Raw genomic sequence first — 16,060 nt, 5'->3', positions numbered from 1 at the left:
GGTGCCTGCAGAGATGGAAAGCAATTTTTTTGAGCGTCTCGTGCGTCACCCGAGAGCCCGAGGAATGTGGTGGGGCCACAAGCACACGCACGCTTCTCCCCCGTTTCCTCTCTGGAGCAGCAGACGACAAGCGCTGCAAGCGTACATGCCTACGTTTACGTCGCCACACGCTGTGTTTACAGCAATCTCCGAACGCCGCAATATGGATTTATATACAGTGTGACAGATGCGTGAAACTGCAGTCTTCGCACTGTCACTCGAACGTTTCCTCAAAGGGTCGGGCCCATACGAGTTCTTTGCTAGCTGTCTAGCACGAAAGTCGGTCACTACGATTCGTTTTCGAGATCGAAGCAACCAGTGAACCAGTTTTGACACCCCTTTTCCTGCAGCGCCGTGCGTCTTAATGTCATCATAGCTGCGCAAATATTACTGACTCGGATCGCGGAGAAACCGATGTGGCCGCCACAATTAATTGTGCTCGATTATAAACAGAAGCTTTCTTTTCTTGCGTTCCCGGGATTATCCGCGTCCTCGTGCTTATCCTCGAGTAAGTTGAGCGGATCCTTGAAAGAGTAATAGTAAACTGGGCCGGTCCCGAAGACCTTGAATATGTATTCAAGATAATGTATAATGAAAGGTACGGTGACCCAGTCGTGGTTGCTTGTTGAGTTTGGAAGCCTTAAACAGAAGCAAACCCATGCTTTGCCATTGGCCAATTATCAATTAAGGGAACACATTACGAGGTCAGGCAAAGAATGCACCTGGGGAGGGTGGGAGCTTCACATTTCGGACCTATTTCCTATAGTGATGCGTATTATTAAGATTCTTTTATGTGAAATTGCTGAACGAAAACAAGTAAACTTCAAATATGCTCCACATTATAGCTATTATCATTCTGAGCTTAAAGCCTCCTTAAATTTCTGTAATAAGTCTGCCCCTGGCACTTGATGGAATTATAGAAACAAGATATTAATTCACTTGCATCCTGAAACACTAATGATTCTTTAAATTATAAAACAAAATCTGTCATTTCAGGCATCTTTGTTCTGCATAAAAAAGAAAGCCATTGTAATTCCTCTTCTCATGGAGCAAGATTAGGATCCATCTATGGCAGCCAGCAACAGGTCTGTGATACTTACTGTAGCTGTCTATGCAAATTGATAGATCGCATCATCTCCTACACTTTCTAGAAAGCTAAGTAAGCCGTATCAATGCGGCTTTGGGGAGGGCAAGTTGACGATCAATGACAATCGGTATACACTGAGCCCATCAGGTTCTTTCTAACTACATATTTCCAGATAAAAAAATCTTGTTACACAACATGGCGCTATGGAATCTCGTGAGGCTTACCTGAAATAAGCATCTGTGACATATGCTGAGCATAACAAAACTATGTGAGCCCATCTCACCCCGCTATTGATTTTTTCGTCACGTACAAGGCAGAAACGCCCAGCTCACCATACTACTTGAATTGCATTGAAAGCCTCTCATGATGCCATCTAGTCCATCTAGCACCCCACATCATAATAGTGCAAGTCCCTCCCTATCACTTACGATAAAAGATTCAGTCACTTACTGCATTGAAGCAGCTCAAACAAGTTACAGTTAAGAATGCTACAAATCTGTCAATAAATTCAGACTCTACACTTCCTTACATCTCAGTATTGAGGTGCACTGAGTACAAGGGCACAGATGGAATTAGTTCAACCATTTGGGCAGTCCAATTGGCTCAATCAACTGCCTCATTTGTGACACCTAACTGTATTCCTCCACCTAACCTAACTGTAATCCCAATAGATCCCAACCACGCACTGGAATCTTGCCTCTGGTGGGACACGTATATATGTGCCTTACTTCCCCGATAAGTCTGCTCCTTGCCTGTGACCTTACCCAGACACAGGAGATATCTCTTCAGAGATTTTTTCCTGGAGCAGCCCTTAGACAATCCATCACTTGGGCTTAGGGATCACCTAAAGCTGACTAAGAAATGTGCCCCAAGTGCTCAACTCCTGTAGCAACGCCAGTGGCATATACAGAGGGGGGGGGGGCACGAAGGACACATCCCTCCTTCCCCAAGATGTCTGTATGTGGCTGTCAAAGCCCCGCCCCACCTCCCTTCTACTCCCTCAACCTCTGCATCCCCAGTCAAGTGCGCCACTTAGTAGCCTCATGCTAACATTCACTCAGATTCTGAACACTGTTGCCACACTGTAGTATATGGCATGTCAAATACTCTGAGCTATCTACATGGCCAACATGCAGACTGCCATTCACAATGCATGTTGTAGGGGTTGAGGGACGGACTTCGGGATGAAAACCACAACTTGGGAGTATTTATTCTACATTATGTACAGGAGGTGAGACGTCAATGAACAGTCGTACAGACATTACGGGCCGGCAGCAACTCGGACGCTGCGGCCCGCGGCAAGAAGTTCGAGAGAGGAGAATCAGGGAATCGGGGAATGTCCTGGTCTCTCTGGAAGGCTTCTTATAAACCCTTCGAGCACTGCAAGTCACGTCATGTTTGACCAATAGGAGAGTCCGCTCAGATGACGCCATTTTCAGCCAATGGTAGGCGCCCGTGTCGCAGTGTCACACCTGGCGGCTCTCTGCGGTCTTGCCTCGCAGACTGGCAATGCACTTCTTCTAACGAGGAGAAGGGGAGGGCTGCTCATGCTCCATTGTCCGAGCCCCCCTTCTAATCCCGGCGGCGTACGAACTTGTTGGCACGTGAACTTGTTGCCTTCAACTTGTTTGCTCGGCCGCTCCTCTGGAAGGTGCTTTCCTGCTTCTGCATTCCTCAATTAGCTGTGCTGCGTTTCGAAGTGGTTTGGGGAACTCGAAGTAATCGCAGGAAACAGCTCCATATCTAACAATGTTAAGAGCATTGTTGCCAGATCTTGGACAGATCGATCCTTGGAAATCGTTTCATGACCCATGCTAAGCATTTGCCACCTTAACAGTAACAATGCAAAGAGTGCGACACCTCATTCCTTAAGCTTCCAAGCATGTGCTAGGTGTGCATATATGCAACTGCAATACTTATAACTGAAATAGAAGTATACATGCTCAGAGTTCATCACTGATACCTCAAAATCACAAGCAAGAGTATTGTTTGCAGCACTGGGACCTTCTTATATTGCATGTGAGGCTGTTAATCTGCAAACAAGCATCCTTACAAGCAAAGCACTAACAGTTATTTTCCCCATATTATAGGCACAAGCATTCTTAAAGCTATATTACTACACATTGACTGCCTTAGCACAGTGAAAGTAATAAAAACATATAAAAACCACAAAAACGTGGTCCTAAGCTAATTACACAAGTATCTGTGCATGGCCTAATTGCATATGGTGCCTGCTCGCCGTGGCTTAGAATGAAATGAGCTTGCAGCATCGGCAGAGTCCGAGTCCTGAGGGCCCAGGCTTCCCCTGAGAATGCTGGCATTTTAGCGCTCATAGTGTGCAGTGAGGTCCCCCTTCTCTTTTGCAAATTTTGACTTGGGCCCCCTGTAGAGGCTGCCTAGGATACATCTCTGGCTCACAGATTAGGAAGAAGCATGCATCACTTATAGAGGCCCTGAAAGTGGAGCTCACGTTTCATTCACGGACCTAAAGCTTTTCTTGCGTAAAATGTTCAGAAGCAATTTGCAAGATACATGGAATATATAAAGGTCAGTAATGAATTACACACAGTGCAGAATAACTGAAAGATGGGCAAGGGGGGGCAGATTTATAGCGATGTCTTGCTTGGCAGCACGATGTAACACAGACAAAAGAAGAGAGGTGAAGAAAGTAAAGACTTGGCGCTGTATACACAAGAAAAATATTTGTTTAAGGAAAATGCTAATATATACATAGATATATATATGTCCTGAAGCAACAGTATACACAACGAGAAAAATAAAGTGCAAAAGTAGATTCACAAAGCCACGTGATAACAAAACAATGTTAGAGAATGGTAGACATGTACAAAAATAGAAACTTAACAATAATTCATTTCACTCAGGACACACATCTTGATAATTGCATTTCTTGGTCACAAGGGTCACAATTTAAGCCTGGCTAATACATTTGTCTCGTAATTTGTTGATACATAATGTTTCAATTATTTCGCTCGTTAATTTGTTGCAATGATGGGAAAGCATAAGTGTGTCATTGAGCATGGGGTTACATCCACATGAGTGATGGTAACTGGCCAAATAGTAAGGCAGTCAAGACGAAGTGAATGGATAGTGGTGCTTCTGCACTCTCGTGTTACACCTCATCACAAGATAACGGGATCAGGTATACCAAGTCTAGGGAGCAGCATACACACTTGGACGCATGTTTTGTTTGGCAATCAGATTTTGCTTTTTCTGTTTTTACCTTTTTACACTTCGTGCAGCCTGATCCCAATGGAAAGACAAGCAAGGTGGCTGGAATTTGGAATGTGGAGAATAAAAACGGATGGCATGTACACATTCTTACCTTTTGATGAGCAGCCAGTCATCAACATGCAACAAGTTTGGAGGGTCCACCTGTTCTCCATGTCTTTATGGAGAACAGGTAGTCTAGCCATAAAACATGTCTATAAAATAGGCCTATCCATAAAACAGCATAACAACAATTTATTATTACATTATATTTTTTAAATTTATTTATTTGGCAAATACTATCAGCCTTGTATAGGCTGTGACATGAAGTGTGATATAATGTGCACCTGCTTACCTTTCAGTACAGCCCTTTTCCTTGGCAACAATCTACTTTTCAATAACAAAACTGTCAGGTACTTTTCTCAGTGGTGTAGATATGCTGGATATATATACAGTGTCTTCAAAGTCTTAAATCATAGCATTGCCTCCAGTTGAAGGCTTAAGCTGCAATGCTGCAGTGCACATGGTGTGCCAGCTTCCAAACCATTGTGCGTAAGGGCTCTCCCAGGTGAAAATTTCTAACTGGTATTTAACTGGCGTGCAACTGGTTCCAGTTCAACTGGTTTAAGGAACACATTCCCAGTCAGTAACTGGGACCAGTTGCGACCTGGGACCAGTTGGCATCTGGGACCAGTTGGCACCTGGGACCAGTTGGGATCTGGGACCAGTTGCCAGCTGGTCGTAGTCCCAGAACCAGCCCCCCTCTGTGCCAGAATGTCCATCTACTCCAGCTAGCTCAAATGATCTTGAACTTGCGAATAATGGTCATCCTAGCACTTCAAACACTCTAGAAGACTCCACGTAGAATCAATAACTTTATTATCACAGTTGAGTGACTAGGGTGTCGGTTCTCATGTAGCATGGTCGTCAATTCAAAGAAACATTCCTCTTCGTTTTTCTGCTTTGATGCAATCTTGAATTTTTTCCGAGAGTATATTAGTCAAGTTTGCAGCTGCTGCTGATGCGTCTATGTTGTTTACCCGTGACCAGTGGGACAGGGTTGCTGCAAAATAACAAGTAACAATTGTTACATGCGTGTTTCATAACAGCCATATCAATTTATATGAGATATACACAGCAGACAAACCTTCAACAATGTTGACTTTTTCGGGTGTCAACGCAGGCTTTGGAAGCTCACCAAGGTTCTTTTTCCTTGGAGCTACGCCCCCCTTGACGCTGCGTGCCGCCAAAACCTTCTGTGACCATATGGCCTGGGCGGTTTCCTTGACCACTAATGTGGGCTTCTTGTGATTGAGAATTCTCTTCGCCTGTATTGAGGTCAGGCAAATGCCTCTCTGAAGATGAAACTGTAAAAATCAATAAGAGTGAAGCAACATCTTTCTATGTTACTGCTATTGGAAGACACTATGCAAAAAGTGCAACTTAGCACTAGTAACAATGTTACTAGTGCTAATTAGAATTTAGGTCTCTTTAAGCTTGTTGCAAGTGCATTACACCAAGGTGTGTTCATAATATGTCTAGCTACTAAAAATGATAGATGCAAGTATTCCAATACAAGCGGCCTGCACTCTCTACAAGCCAGCATATTACCTGTACTGTATAGCTACATTTATTTTACAGCACATTTCACAAATTTATGTTAGCTTTTCTTAGCTTGTTTCTCAGTTTTGTGCCATGTTCATTGGCAGCATGCCAAGATGCTGCACACCGATAAGTGATAGATGCAGCTTAGAGATGTTCTGCAGGCACCTGCTTTGACGACGTTACTATACCTGTTTCATTAGCGAGCAGGCATAGCCCACATAAATAAGAACACCTTCTGATTGGGATTAAACAAGTACTGTGACAAAATATGTGCTGTTAAGCTGGATGTAAAGAAGGTTTGGTAGAGTAAGCCTGCTTGTTTTGATAATAGGGTGCTAGAACTTCCCAGATTAGATGAAAAATATATACTTACAGAGCCATCACGCAAATATGCGAAGTCCTCCCCTGAAAAAGATTTACAACATTTGTGAAGGGTGCAGTGCTAGAACTTTCCTACAATTGAAACATGCAAACATGGCTACCTGTCACAGATGGTTCATCACCAGCTCCACTTGCTGTGCATACGGAAAGAGGGAAAGTTCATGTTTACAACAAATGCTGCACATAAGCATGCCAGTAACTCACCAGTTATTGCTGAAGCTGGTTCCTCTATGAAGGCTGTAAGTCAATAATTCATATTGTTATTACACGTAAGAAATGGAACACAAATGAAACCTTACCCTCCATGGGCCTTTTTGAGTGCAGGCTGTCAGTCGCTGTAATTAGGTATGGAAATGCCAGAATTTAGCTCTCATGCCCATAGCAACACATACATCTTTCAACTTACTCTGTACCAAGGGTGTCGTACTTTGCATGGCCATTTCTGTATCTTTGTCAGCGAGAGATTCAGTTCCAAGGGCTGTATTAAGAAAATGGTGCAGCCTCTTTCAATTTCATTCACATGCAACATTCCACTTAATGTAAGCATGCAAAATCAAATAAGATCTATTTGCAAGACACAGTTTTTATACAAATTTGCAACTTGAAAAGATAGAGAAGCCTTATTTCTTTTTGCCACTAGTACTGCGAGAAAATATTAAAAGGCACCGAAAACTTGAATAAACCTTTCCCTTGATATTCATACCAGGTGCCTTTTCTTTACTATAAATAATTGCTGAAGATTACTTGTAGCAGGTAACATAATTCTAGTGATTGAGCTGGACTAGTAAAAACGTCTGAACATTTCTTGCATGAGCAATTGAAATGACAATTAACAATCAGCCTATTAACAAAAAGTTACTAATCAAATTGTCTAATTTATTGCTATTATGACGCATTTTGAAATTTACAAATTGAAGCTGGTAGTTCATAAGATACATGTCCTTGAAACAAATTTTCAGAATGGTGTCAGTTTCCACATATTCACTCCCAAAGTGTGACAAATGACAAAGTACATGGACGCCTCAGTTACTTTTGTTTCATTGCGTAAAATGACCTTTGTTAAGAAAGTGGAACAAAAGTGCATTCTTATCACAAGTTTCATGGCACGCATCTTGAAATGTGCGTGATCCTTACAATTTGTTCCAAGTGGATATGCTTTGCTAACTTACTGGCTACAATTATAAATTGCTGTGTGTTGAAGTAATTTTTAAAAGTTAATTAGTTATTATTGTTAAGTAATGTATTATGCTCTTTTATTTCTCATGCAAGTAATGTCTGCCGCTTCAGTTAATCTAGTTCAAGGAGTACTGCAATTGAGCTACCTCAGGTGACTGTCAATTCTGTATAGTCTAAAAAAACAACCCTCCATATGTAAGCGTGTGTGTGTGTGTGTGTGTGTGTGTGTGTGTGTGTGTGTATATATATATATATATATATATATATATATATATATATATATATATATATATATGCAAGAAAAATCAATATTCACCGAGGTTGGTCTTGGCCGTTGTTGTTTTCTTTACGGCAGTTTCTACAGCTGAGGTTTCAGCCTGTCTGCTGTGCTGCAGGTCATCAACTGTTAAAATGTTTAACAAATATTCAACAGACATACATGATTGGAATGAACAGACTGACATAAACATATAAAGAACTTTCTGAGTTTATGTATTAACAAGGAAGACTATATACGTTGTACTTACACCTCAAAAATTTTGAATTGAGCAGCACCTGCTGCGATCTGACTTGCTCTTGAAGGAACATGTTATCTTGTCGCAGCTCCATGCACCTTTCTTTCCACATTTTAGTTTTCTCCTTTTCTTCTTTTAATTCTGCCCTCGATATGAGGGAGTCGTCCGAGCTTGAAGACGAACTCACCCGTCTTTTCCGCTGCATAAAAAAAAAAATGTTTTTTTTTGGTGCTTCACTGAAGCTTCAAAGTGGGGGAAAACAGTGAGTTAACAAGTATTTGCTAGTATGCTCACAGTTTGTACCGAGATTTTCGGGAGAGCCTGATCCATTTGCGTTTTCAGTATGTGTTCGTAGCGGTCTTTCTTCGCTGCAGTCCGGTTGACAACAGTTTTTTTGTTTCTTGCTCCCTGCAAATTTTAGAATACACATGCGCCAAACACTTAGATAATATCTATTTCATAAATCAGCAGTTAAAAGAAAAAGAAAATAAAGACGGGACAAAAGACTTGCGATCGAACACGTGCACTTACAGTGGCCTTTTTAGGCACCGCTTCTTCATCATCGAAGTCCTCATCGATCATCATTTTAGGAATGGGTATTCTTTTCGGTGCTTCTCGAGTTTCTTTCTCTGTAGCTGAAAGTGTACGTGCGAATATTAGACTAACTCATCGATCAGGGCAGACATGATTCCACTTACCTCCAAGTCGAAGTATCTGCGCCCGATAATCGCCAGTGTTGTCGCTATCAACTTCGTCCTCCCAGTGTACAACATACACTGTCTTGCTGTCGAAATCTGTCTCATGTTCCGGATGAAAATCGCGGATGTCATCAACTCGAACGACATACCGGCGAGTGTCATGCATATGGTCGTGATCCAGGAACCGAACTAGGGCATACATGTTGAACCAAATCGCATGTACTACACAACGTGCTAAAATGCGTGCTGCACACTACCGACTGGAGACGACTATAGAACGGTGTGGATTGTGGATGGCTCAGCTCAGCCATGCACAGCCATCCGACCAAGAGATCTGAATTTGTTTACGCGCACAAACTGAATATGCAGTGATAACATTATTAAAGAGGTGGCCTAAGTGAGTGAAAATTTTTAACGCAGATTTGTTGCTGGGTATCAAAATAAAAACGGTCTTTCAATAAAAACACATAATGCTGTTTAGTCGCTTTTGTTTCATAGCTGCTTCATAGCCGACGCAATCCAGATCTTAAGACGTTTGCGCCTATGCACGTGTGTGGAAGTTGTGGCCTCAAATATTCTAGCTCAAGCGCACACTTCGTCTCTTTTTTTTAATTAGTTCGAACTGTTTATATCGCAGTGCGAATTTTAGCCTGTTCCGCCGTAATGTCTAAGCGGCGCAAGCTCTATTTAGAGCCATTATTTCAAGGGAACGAGCTGCCGAGATCAACGCGGTACAGGGCGTCTCGCCCCGTGCCGAACACCAGCGAAGTGCAAAGCGTGATATCGGACGGTGTTCCTGCTGCTGACGAACCCGCTGCGAATTCAACAGTTTCCGTGAACGACTGGTCAAACGAGGAAGTCGACGAGTGCGAAGATTTTGGGCAGAGCGTCCACGAGGAACGCCATGCACAGAACGCAAATGAAAATCGTGAAGGTGAAGATAACGGCTTCCAGTCATTTCCTAGTCTAAGCTCCGATTTCTCGGCAGAAGACATCGTGACCCTAGTCATGGACTTTGCGGTCAACTTTGATTTATCGTGGACACAAGTAGCGCATTTGATGAAGCTAGTCAGTTTTTTACTGAAAAGAAACGATCTCCCAGACACAAAGTTCCTTTTCAAGAAGTTTGCGGGGATCTCGACTGAAAGCATGGTCTTTCATTTCTACTGTCCTGAATGTGTGTGCCTTCTTGGCGAATGTGACGGAGACCTCAAGAAAAGGAAAGAAATGAAAGCAACATGTGCGCAGTGCAAACAGCTGTATACAGGAGACACCCTTACGGCGCAAGGAAGTTTCTTTGTCAGTCTTCCCATGGGGCAGCAGATCGCTTCAATTCTATCATCTGAAAAAAATTCCAGGGCGCTGAAAAACTCTTTAGATGTACTGTCACATCGTTCAGAGGCCGCCTTCATGGCAGACATTACAGACGGAAGTTTGTATCAGCAGCAACGCAAGGATCTCGGTCTCGGTACTATGGACTTGACCATGACGATAAACTCTGATGGAAGTCCGGTTTTCAACTCATCAAAGTTTTCAATATGGCCCGTTCAGACGATAGTTAATGAGTTGCCTCCAGGATTGCGGTCCAAAAATGTTACAGTTGCCATGCTGTGGTACGGCCAGTGCCATCCAGATATGACATTGGTGCTGGAGGCATTTTCCAAGCAAATGCACTCTCTCGCCGAGGCTGGGATCAACTGGACGTGTGACGGAGAGACCTTTCACTCAAAAGTGAGTAATTCCTTCTATTTGTTTTTGTAACTTTCATCTAGAAAATGTAAAGGCACGTCATCTATCCCTCCACACAATTCCACAACCAAAAAATGAAGAAACACATGTAAAAAGTGTAAGGACGATGGGATTAAAAATACATATTGTTGCACTAGCTTTCTATTTCTTTTTGGAAGCGCCATTTGTGTAATCTGATTTTGACTGCTGTATAACATGTCAAAAACTAACCAACCTACAAAATAACTTTTTATTTTTAAGGTGAGTCGCAAAATTGAATTGCAATTTTTTTTAGGTAGGTTATTCCAATGAATAATGTTATTGTTGTCAAAAGACCAATTGTCAACACATAAGCTTTTGAGCCAAGTGTAATATACCAGTGTCACACGGCCACTTGCAATCGCTATTGAGCCCGATTCGGATAGAAATTCTGGACCACAGTTGGCACCCTCGCGCAGCTTGCGCAAAGGAGCCGATCTTGACCGAGAAATTCTATCCCAACTGGGCTCAATTGCAATTGAAAGTGCACCATTTGAAAACCATATGACAGCTTCTCATTTTTACATCAAAGACCTTATTTTCCTATTCCGGTCTTTACAGGTCTACTGTTTCACTGGTACGGCTGATGCCCCAGCCAGGGCTCTGATGCAGAACACGGTCCAGTACAATGGATACTTTGGGTGTGGCTGGTGTTTGCACCCTGGCAAGTGCATTGAAGGTAAGCAAACTCACTTTTATACAAAAACATCTAGCTGACTGCATTTTAATCTGACTATGGGTTTTACCATCACTAGTTTGCCACTGTAATTTGGTTTCTGCATGCTTATTTCCTCTACACAAATTTGTGTTTTGAGCATTCTTTTTGAGAAGTAGTTTTGCCTCAAGTAAAAGTCAGTGTAAATACCAAAGGTGAGTGTAAATACAAGTAAAAAAAAAAAGAAAGGCTGCGGCCTTTCTTTTTTTTTTTTTACTTGCGCAAACTTTTTGAAAGCTTAGTGGGAACTTCACATCAGAATGCACTGACGTGGCTGTTGGGAGTGTCACATGTATTCAGGAATATTAATACAAGTTGGAATATGTATTATTCATTGCAGCAAAGGTTTATTTGCCTACCAGTTAGTTTTGTACTTAATTTATTTCCTTTATATTTATTTGGCAGGAACAGTCAAGTATCCTGTCAGCGCCACAGCTGTGCCCGACAGGACTAAAGAAGGAATGATTGAGGACATGGCTGAAGCTCACAGAAGTGGAGTGAATGTTCGGGGAGTGAAGGGGCCATCCCCACTGATAAACTTGTTGGGATTTGACATTGTGTGGGGCTTCACCCCTGACTACATGCACTGCGTTTTGCTTGGAGTGACACGCCAGTTTATGGAGTTATGGTTGTCTGGTGTTGGGGCTCCGTATTACATTGGATCACCTCAATGTGTTAGGACAATCGATCAAAGGCTGTGTGCCATAAAGCCACCACAATGCATCACACGCCTGCCGAGATCTGTTCAGCTGAGAAAGTTTTGGAAGGCAAGTGAGTGGCAGCAGTGGCTTTTATATTTCAGCCTTGTGTGTGTTGATGGAATGTTGCCAGGCAAGTACATGAAGCACTTCAGCCTGCTGGTAAAAGCAGTGTACCTCCTACTTTCAGATACTGTCTCAGCTGAAGACATAAGGCAGAGCACAGAATGCCTTGTGCAATTTGTTGTTGGTGTTCAATTCCTTTATTCCAAAAAAGAAATGACATCAAATGTGCATTTATTGCTACATCTTGCAAAAAGTGCTACGATGCAAGGGCCACTTTGGGCACACTCTTGCTTTGTTTTTGAAGCAGGAATAGGAAAGATTAAAAAATTGATTACTTCTGCAAAGGGCGTGCCTCATCAGGTGATGAGCAGAGTCCTAATGGCCAACAAAGTTGGTGCATACAAGGCAACTGCAAGTCGCCAAGTTAAAGATTTTGTGTGCTGGGATATGCGCAAGGACGAATCGCTAGCCCTTTTAGGCAAGCCAAGGCTTGCCAGTGTGTCTCTTCGTAGATTAATCGAGGCACAGGTCCCTCAGCAGATCACTGGCCCTGTTGAGGAACATGACAGAGTCCGTATCTCTGGGCATGTGTTCCACAGTGAACAATACCAAAGGCCTGACAGAACTGACTGCACAGCTGTACGACTGCCAAACAATATGCATGCAAAGATACAGCATATTGTCTCAGTGAGCTGCAGCGACAGAAAGAGAATTTACTTCGTATCAAAGAGCTATGTTAGCTCTCTCTCTTTTGGCACAACACACATTTCAAGCGTTCAAAAGTGCATGCCAGAGAAGGTCATAGAGGTTGACAATAAAACAGCTGCATGCATTTGGATTGAATGTGATGGAATGCAGTTTTTTTGCAATCTCGTCAATCGTTTCCAGTAATACATTTTTTACTTAACTTTTGTTTACATTCCGCTTTTTATTAAATAACTTTAAATATAAGCACAATCTGTGAGTATGCTTGCTATGAGCTTTATACATATTGTTACAGAACAAAATCGGAAGTGCCCTTCCACTCTGCGAAGAAGGATGACCAGCGAAGCTGTGTACGTGGGCCCCTTAATGGCATACTACACCGCCGCGGGTCGGCCCGGCATTGCACTATCCTCAGGATCGGCCCACATATGGGGAGTGCTTAATGCCTGCTTCACCTCCACCGCGGGTCGGCGGAGGTGATGCTTAGAACATTTAATGTCACGGTTTTCAGGAAATTAGTATTCAGCAAAGTTTAAACTAGCTACAACATCCCATTTAAAACTCACACTGTTTGTGTTGTTCAGTTCCTCTGGATAAATTGAATGTTAATAACAAATGAGTGTTACTTCCTCTGGTATCTTTGAATGTTACTAATAAAAGTTTCCGAAAACATCCTTATAGTACAACGCTAAAGACCATGCGGCGGGCAACTTCACATTGTAGCATCTTTCGACATTGATGTCATCAACTTGACGAGTTCTGTGGCTCTTGGGCTTCCCGTGATGTCCCCCGAGCTCTGTTGACATTACCAATCGGGATGTTTGTGCATAGAGCATGATGGGAGACGATACTACTTTGTTGCCAGGCTGTTTGCCAGATGCAGTTACCAGGTGGCATGCGGAAGAGATTTCGCTTTGCAACTTTATTTCAGGCATGTTACTGTGGCTTATGAGGTCTCAACACAGAAAACTGAATAATTATTGGTGTGGTTACTTCCTACAACATGAATATTTCGCTGACCATAAATGTGAAATAAAATTCTATCATTAGAATTAACCTAGAACAAGATTGTAAAATCAGTGACCTTAAAACCATGCTGCATGCTTAGGAAATGAATTGCAATTTATATGTTTTGACTCTTACCTTGAGTATGCCACTACGGCATGGAACGTGAAAACTAATAAACTTGTTCCCTGAAAGCTATTCAGAACCGCTTTGTTACTTGCATGTAAAAGAATGTCTTATTGTCAGGACCATTTCAAAGGTCACTGTACTCTTTTCTAGACTATCTCTTCGACTGAATCTTGTGTGGAAATACAGGATTCCTGGTTGTGCTATATTATGTCTTCCTAGAACTTGCATTCTCTGTTATTGTTTATACATCTTTTCATCCCTTGTACAAGAGAGTACTTTATTTTGCATGATCATGTTTGCTTTGTTGGCATTATTTTGTATTGTTTGTGTATTCACGGCGGTATTTGCATTGGTATTTCATGTATTATTGTTTCTTTTGCTTTTTGTTCCTGTCCTGGCCGTGTAATAATATAATTTGTTTTGTCTACTACCTGAGAGGATGTCCCTCTACAGCCTTATGCTCAAGGAACTCCTTCTATATCTTCAATTTTATTACCCATATTAGCAGCTCAATAAAACATGATTCTGATTCTGACAAGTGGACATATCTAAAGCTGCCCACATGCATTTCATGGTAATGTCAGTGCTGTACTTATTAAAGATAGTTCTTTTTCTCACGTAGGATAAACGAATAAAACAAAGGTCCTGAAGCGATGTTTGTGCCCCTGATAACGTTTTCCCTGAAGCATGCAGAAACCTGGTACTGCAACCAGTGACATGAATATTTGTGGTAGAACACCATCTAAAACATTTCTTGAACATTTTCTTTGCTTCCATGTTCCTTTTTTTGTCAGTGTTTATTGTTTGATATATTATGTTTGCATTGAACAAGCAGTGTGTTGGTAATCTGTTCCTTATGTATAAACAGTATTTAGGTACAGTCTCTTTTACATTGTATATTTTTGTATGGATTTAATCATGTAACCCCTGCCCATGTGCCTTTGGATAAATGTAGTCACATAAATAAAAATTTCGAGCTGTTCATCTTAACACATCACATGCTTTTTTTCCTTACAAACATGAAATAAAGAGCCTGAAGCATCCAATCTCAATGTGTAGACAGCTTCCATATAAACCTCACAAAACTATCTAATAAAACATTTTTGGCAAATCACTGAATCAATTTATGAATTGTAAATATAGATTGTAATTATCATACTAACCAAAGATATGTTGGCACACATACAAGGACAGACATATAGGTGTGTCTTGACACAGGGCTGGCCCTTTCTGAAATTTGACAGATACCTAGCCTTTGATTATACTGAAAAAATATTTGTGCCCCCTGTACTACTATTTTGCTTGCTCCCGCAGAAGAAAAACAATAAGCCTTGACAATGCGGGTTCATCTGCAAATATTAGATACATCACCTTGCACACTCTTGCCCCTCTATTCAAGAACGCGACTTAAGTTGCAGCCCATGTTTGACTTGATTTAAATTATGCCTGTCGTGAATGCACCGGAGGAAACGCAATGACCGTCCTGGGCACGTTCATGCCAGGCGTCAAAGTCGAGCACGGGCTCCAACTTAAGTCGCATTCTTGAATGCACAGTTTATGTTTCAAAATAAAATAATATGCACTTTTTCTAAATTTGAATATGCTAAGATCATATAATGGCACCTTTCATGGCGCATGTGTCAGTTCCATCTAGATGCATATAGAATACAACTATCATTATAGGAATAAGAACTACCCATTTTGAGATTCATAAAGTGAAGTTACAGGTTAACTGCTTCATATAAACTGTGATACGATATGCCCATTTGGCTACCAACTGGGAACATTTACTGCTCATCTGGTCTATTACCTGAAAATTTCATGGCCAGTTGGTGCCCAATTAACTGTCGAGCCAGTTGATTTCTACTTGGTCCAACTGGGACCAGTTGCTGGCCAACTGGTCTGTAGATAGAAATAACATGCCCAGTTGGCTCATAGCTGGAACCAGTTCACTTCCACTTGGGCTCCAACTGGAACCAGTTCACTTCCACTTGGGCTCCAACTGGAACCAGTTGGTTTCCACTCAGCCTCCAACTGGAACCAGTTGGTTACCACTTTGCCTCCAACTGGGACCACTTGCTTCCCAGTAGAGTACCAGTTGTATTTCAACTGGGACCAGTTGATTACCAGGTGAAACCACTTAATACCAGTTGTAACCACTTGAGTTCCCAGTTCAGGATTTTCACGCTGGAAAGGCACAGAGTGCTTGGTAAAAGACCACACCAGTTCAAATGCTTTATCTTCTC

At 42.0% G+C, this 16,060-nt stretch overlaps 2 protein-coding genes across 3 annotated transcripts; one reads left to right on the top strand and one right to left on the bottom strand.

Moving 5' to 3' along the window:
* Window positions 1–5,210: 5,210 nt before the first annotated feature.
* Window positions 5,211–9,000, bottom strand: LOC135899112 (BEN domain-containing protein 5-like). Of its 2 annotated transcripts, none has more exons than XM_070536608.1 (12): window positions 8,730–9,000; window positions 8,563–8,666; window positions 8,326–8,439; window positions 8,044–8,230; window positions 7,833–7,919; window positions 6,747–6,818; window positions 6,640–6,675; window positions 6,545–6,577; window positions 6,442–6,474; window positions 6,333–6,364; window positions 5,502–5,721; window positions 5,211–5,417 (listed from the first exon to the last, which is right to left on the bottom strand). In XM_070536608.1, exons 1-12 carry the CDS (start codon window positions 8,929–8,931, stop codon window positions 5,287–5,289), a joined length of 1,251 nt encoding a protein of 416 aa, XP_070392709.1. In that variant the 5' UTR covers window positions 8,932–9,000; the 3' UTR covers window positions 5,211–5,286. The 2 variants fall into 2 exon arrangements, with proteins under 2 accessions (XP_070392709.1, XP_070392710.1); XM_070536609.1 differs by having other exon boundaries at window positions 8,335–8,439.
* A 278-nt stretch (window positions 9,001–9,278) lies between these two features.
* Window positions 9,279–14,860, top strand: LOC135905199 (uncharacterized). The gene is made up of 4 exons (XM_070535480.1): window positions 9,279–10,460; window positions 11,058–11,175; window positions 11,617–11,982; window positions 12,976–14,860. The coding sequence occupies exons 1-4, from the start codon at window positions 9,393–9,395 to the stop codon at window positions 13,158–13,160; spliced, it is 1,737 nt and encodes a 578-aa protein (XP_070391581.1). The 5' UTR covers window positions 9,279–9,392; the 3' UTR covers window positions 13,161–14,860.
* Window positions 14,861–16,060: the final 1,200 nt, after the last annotated feature.

Source organism: Dermacentor albipictus, chromosome 3, assembly GCF_038994185.2.
Source record: "Dermacentor albipictus isolate Rhodes 1998 colony chromosome 3, USDA_Dalb.pri_finalv2, whole genome shotgun sequence".
Lineage (NCBI taxonomy): Eukaryota > Metazoa > Arthropoda > Arachnida > Ixodida > Ixodidae > Dermacentor > Dermacentor albipictus.
The sequence above is the reverse complement of the archived record's forward strand: the minus strand, read 5'-3'. Positions and strand labels throughout refer to the sequence as shown.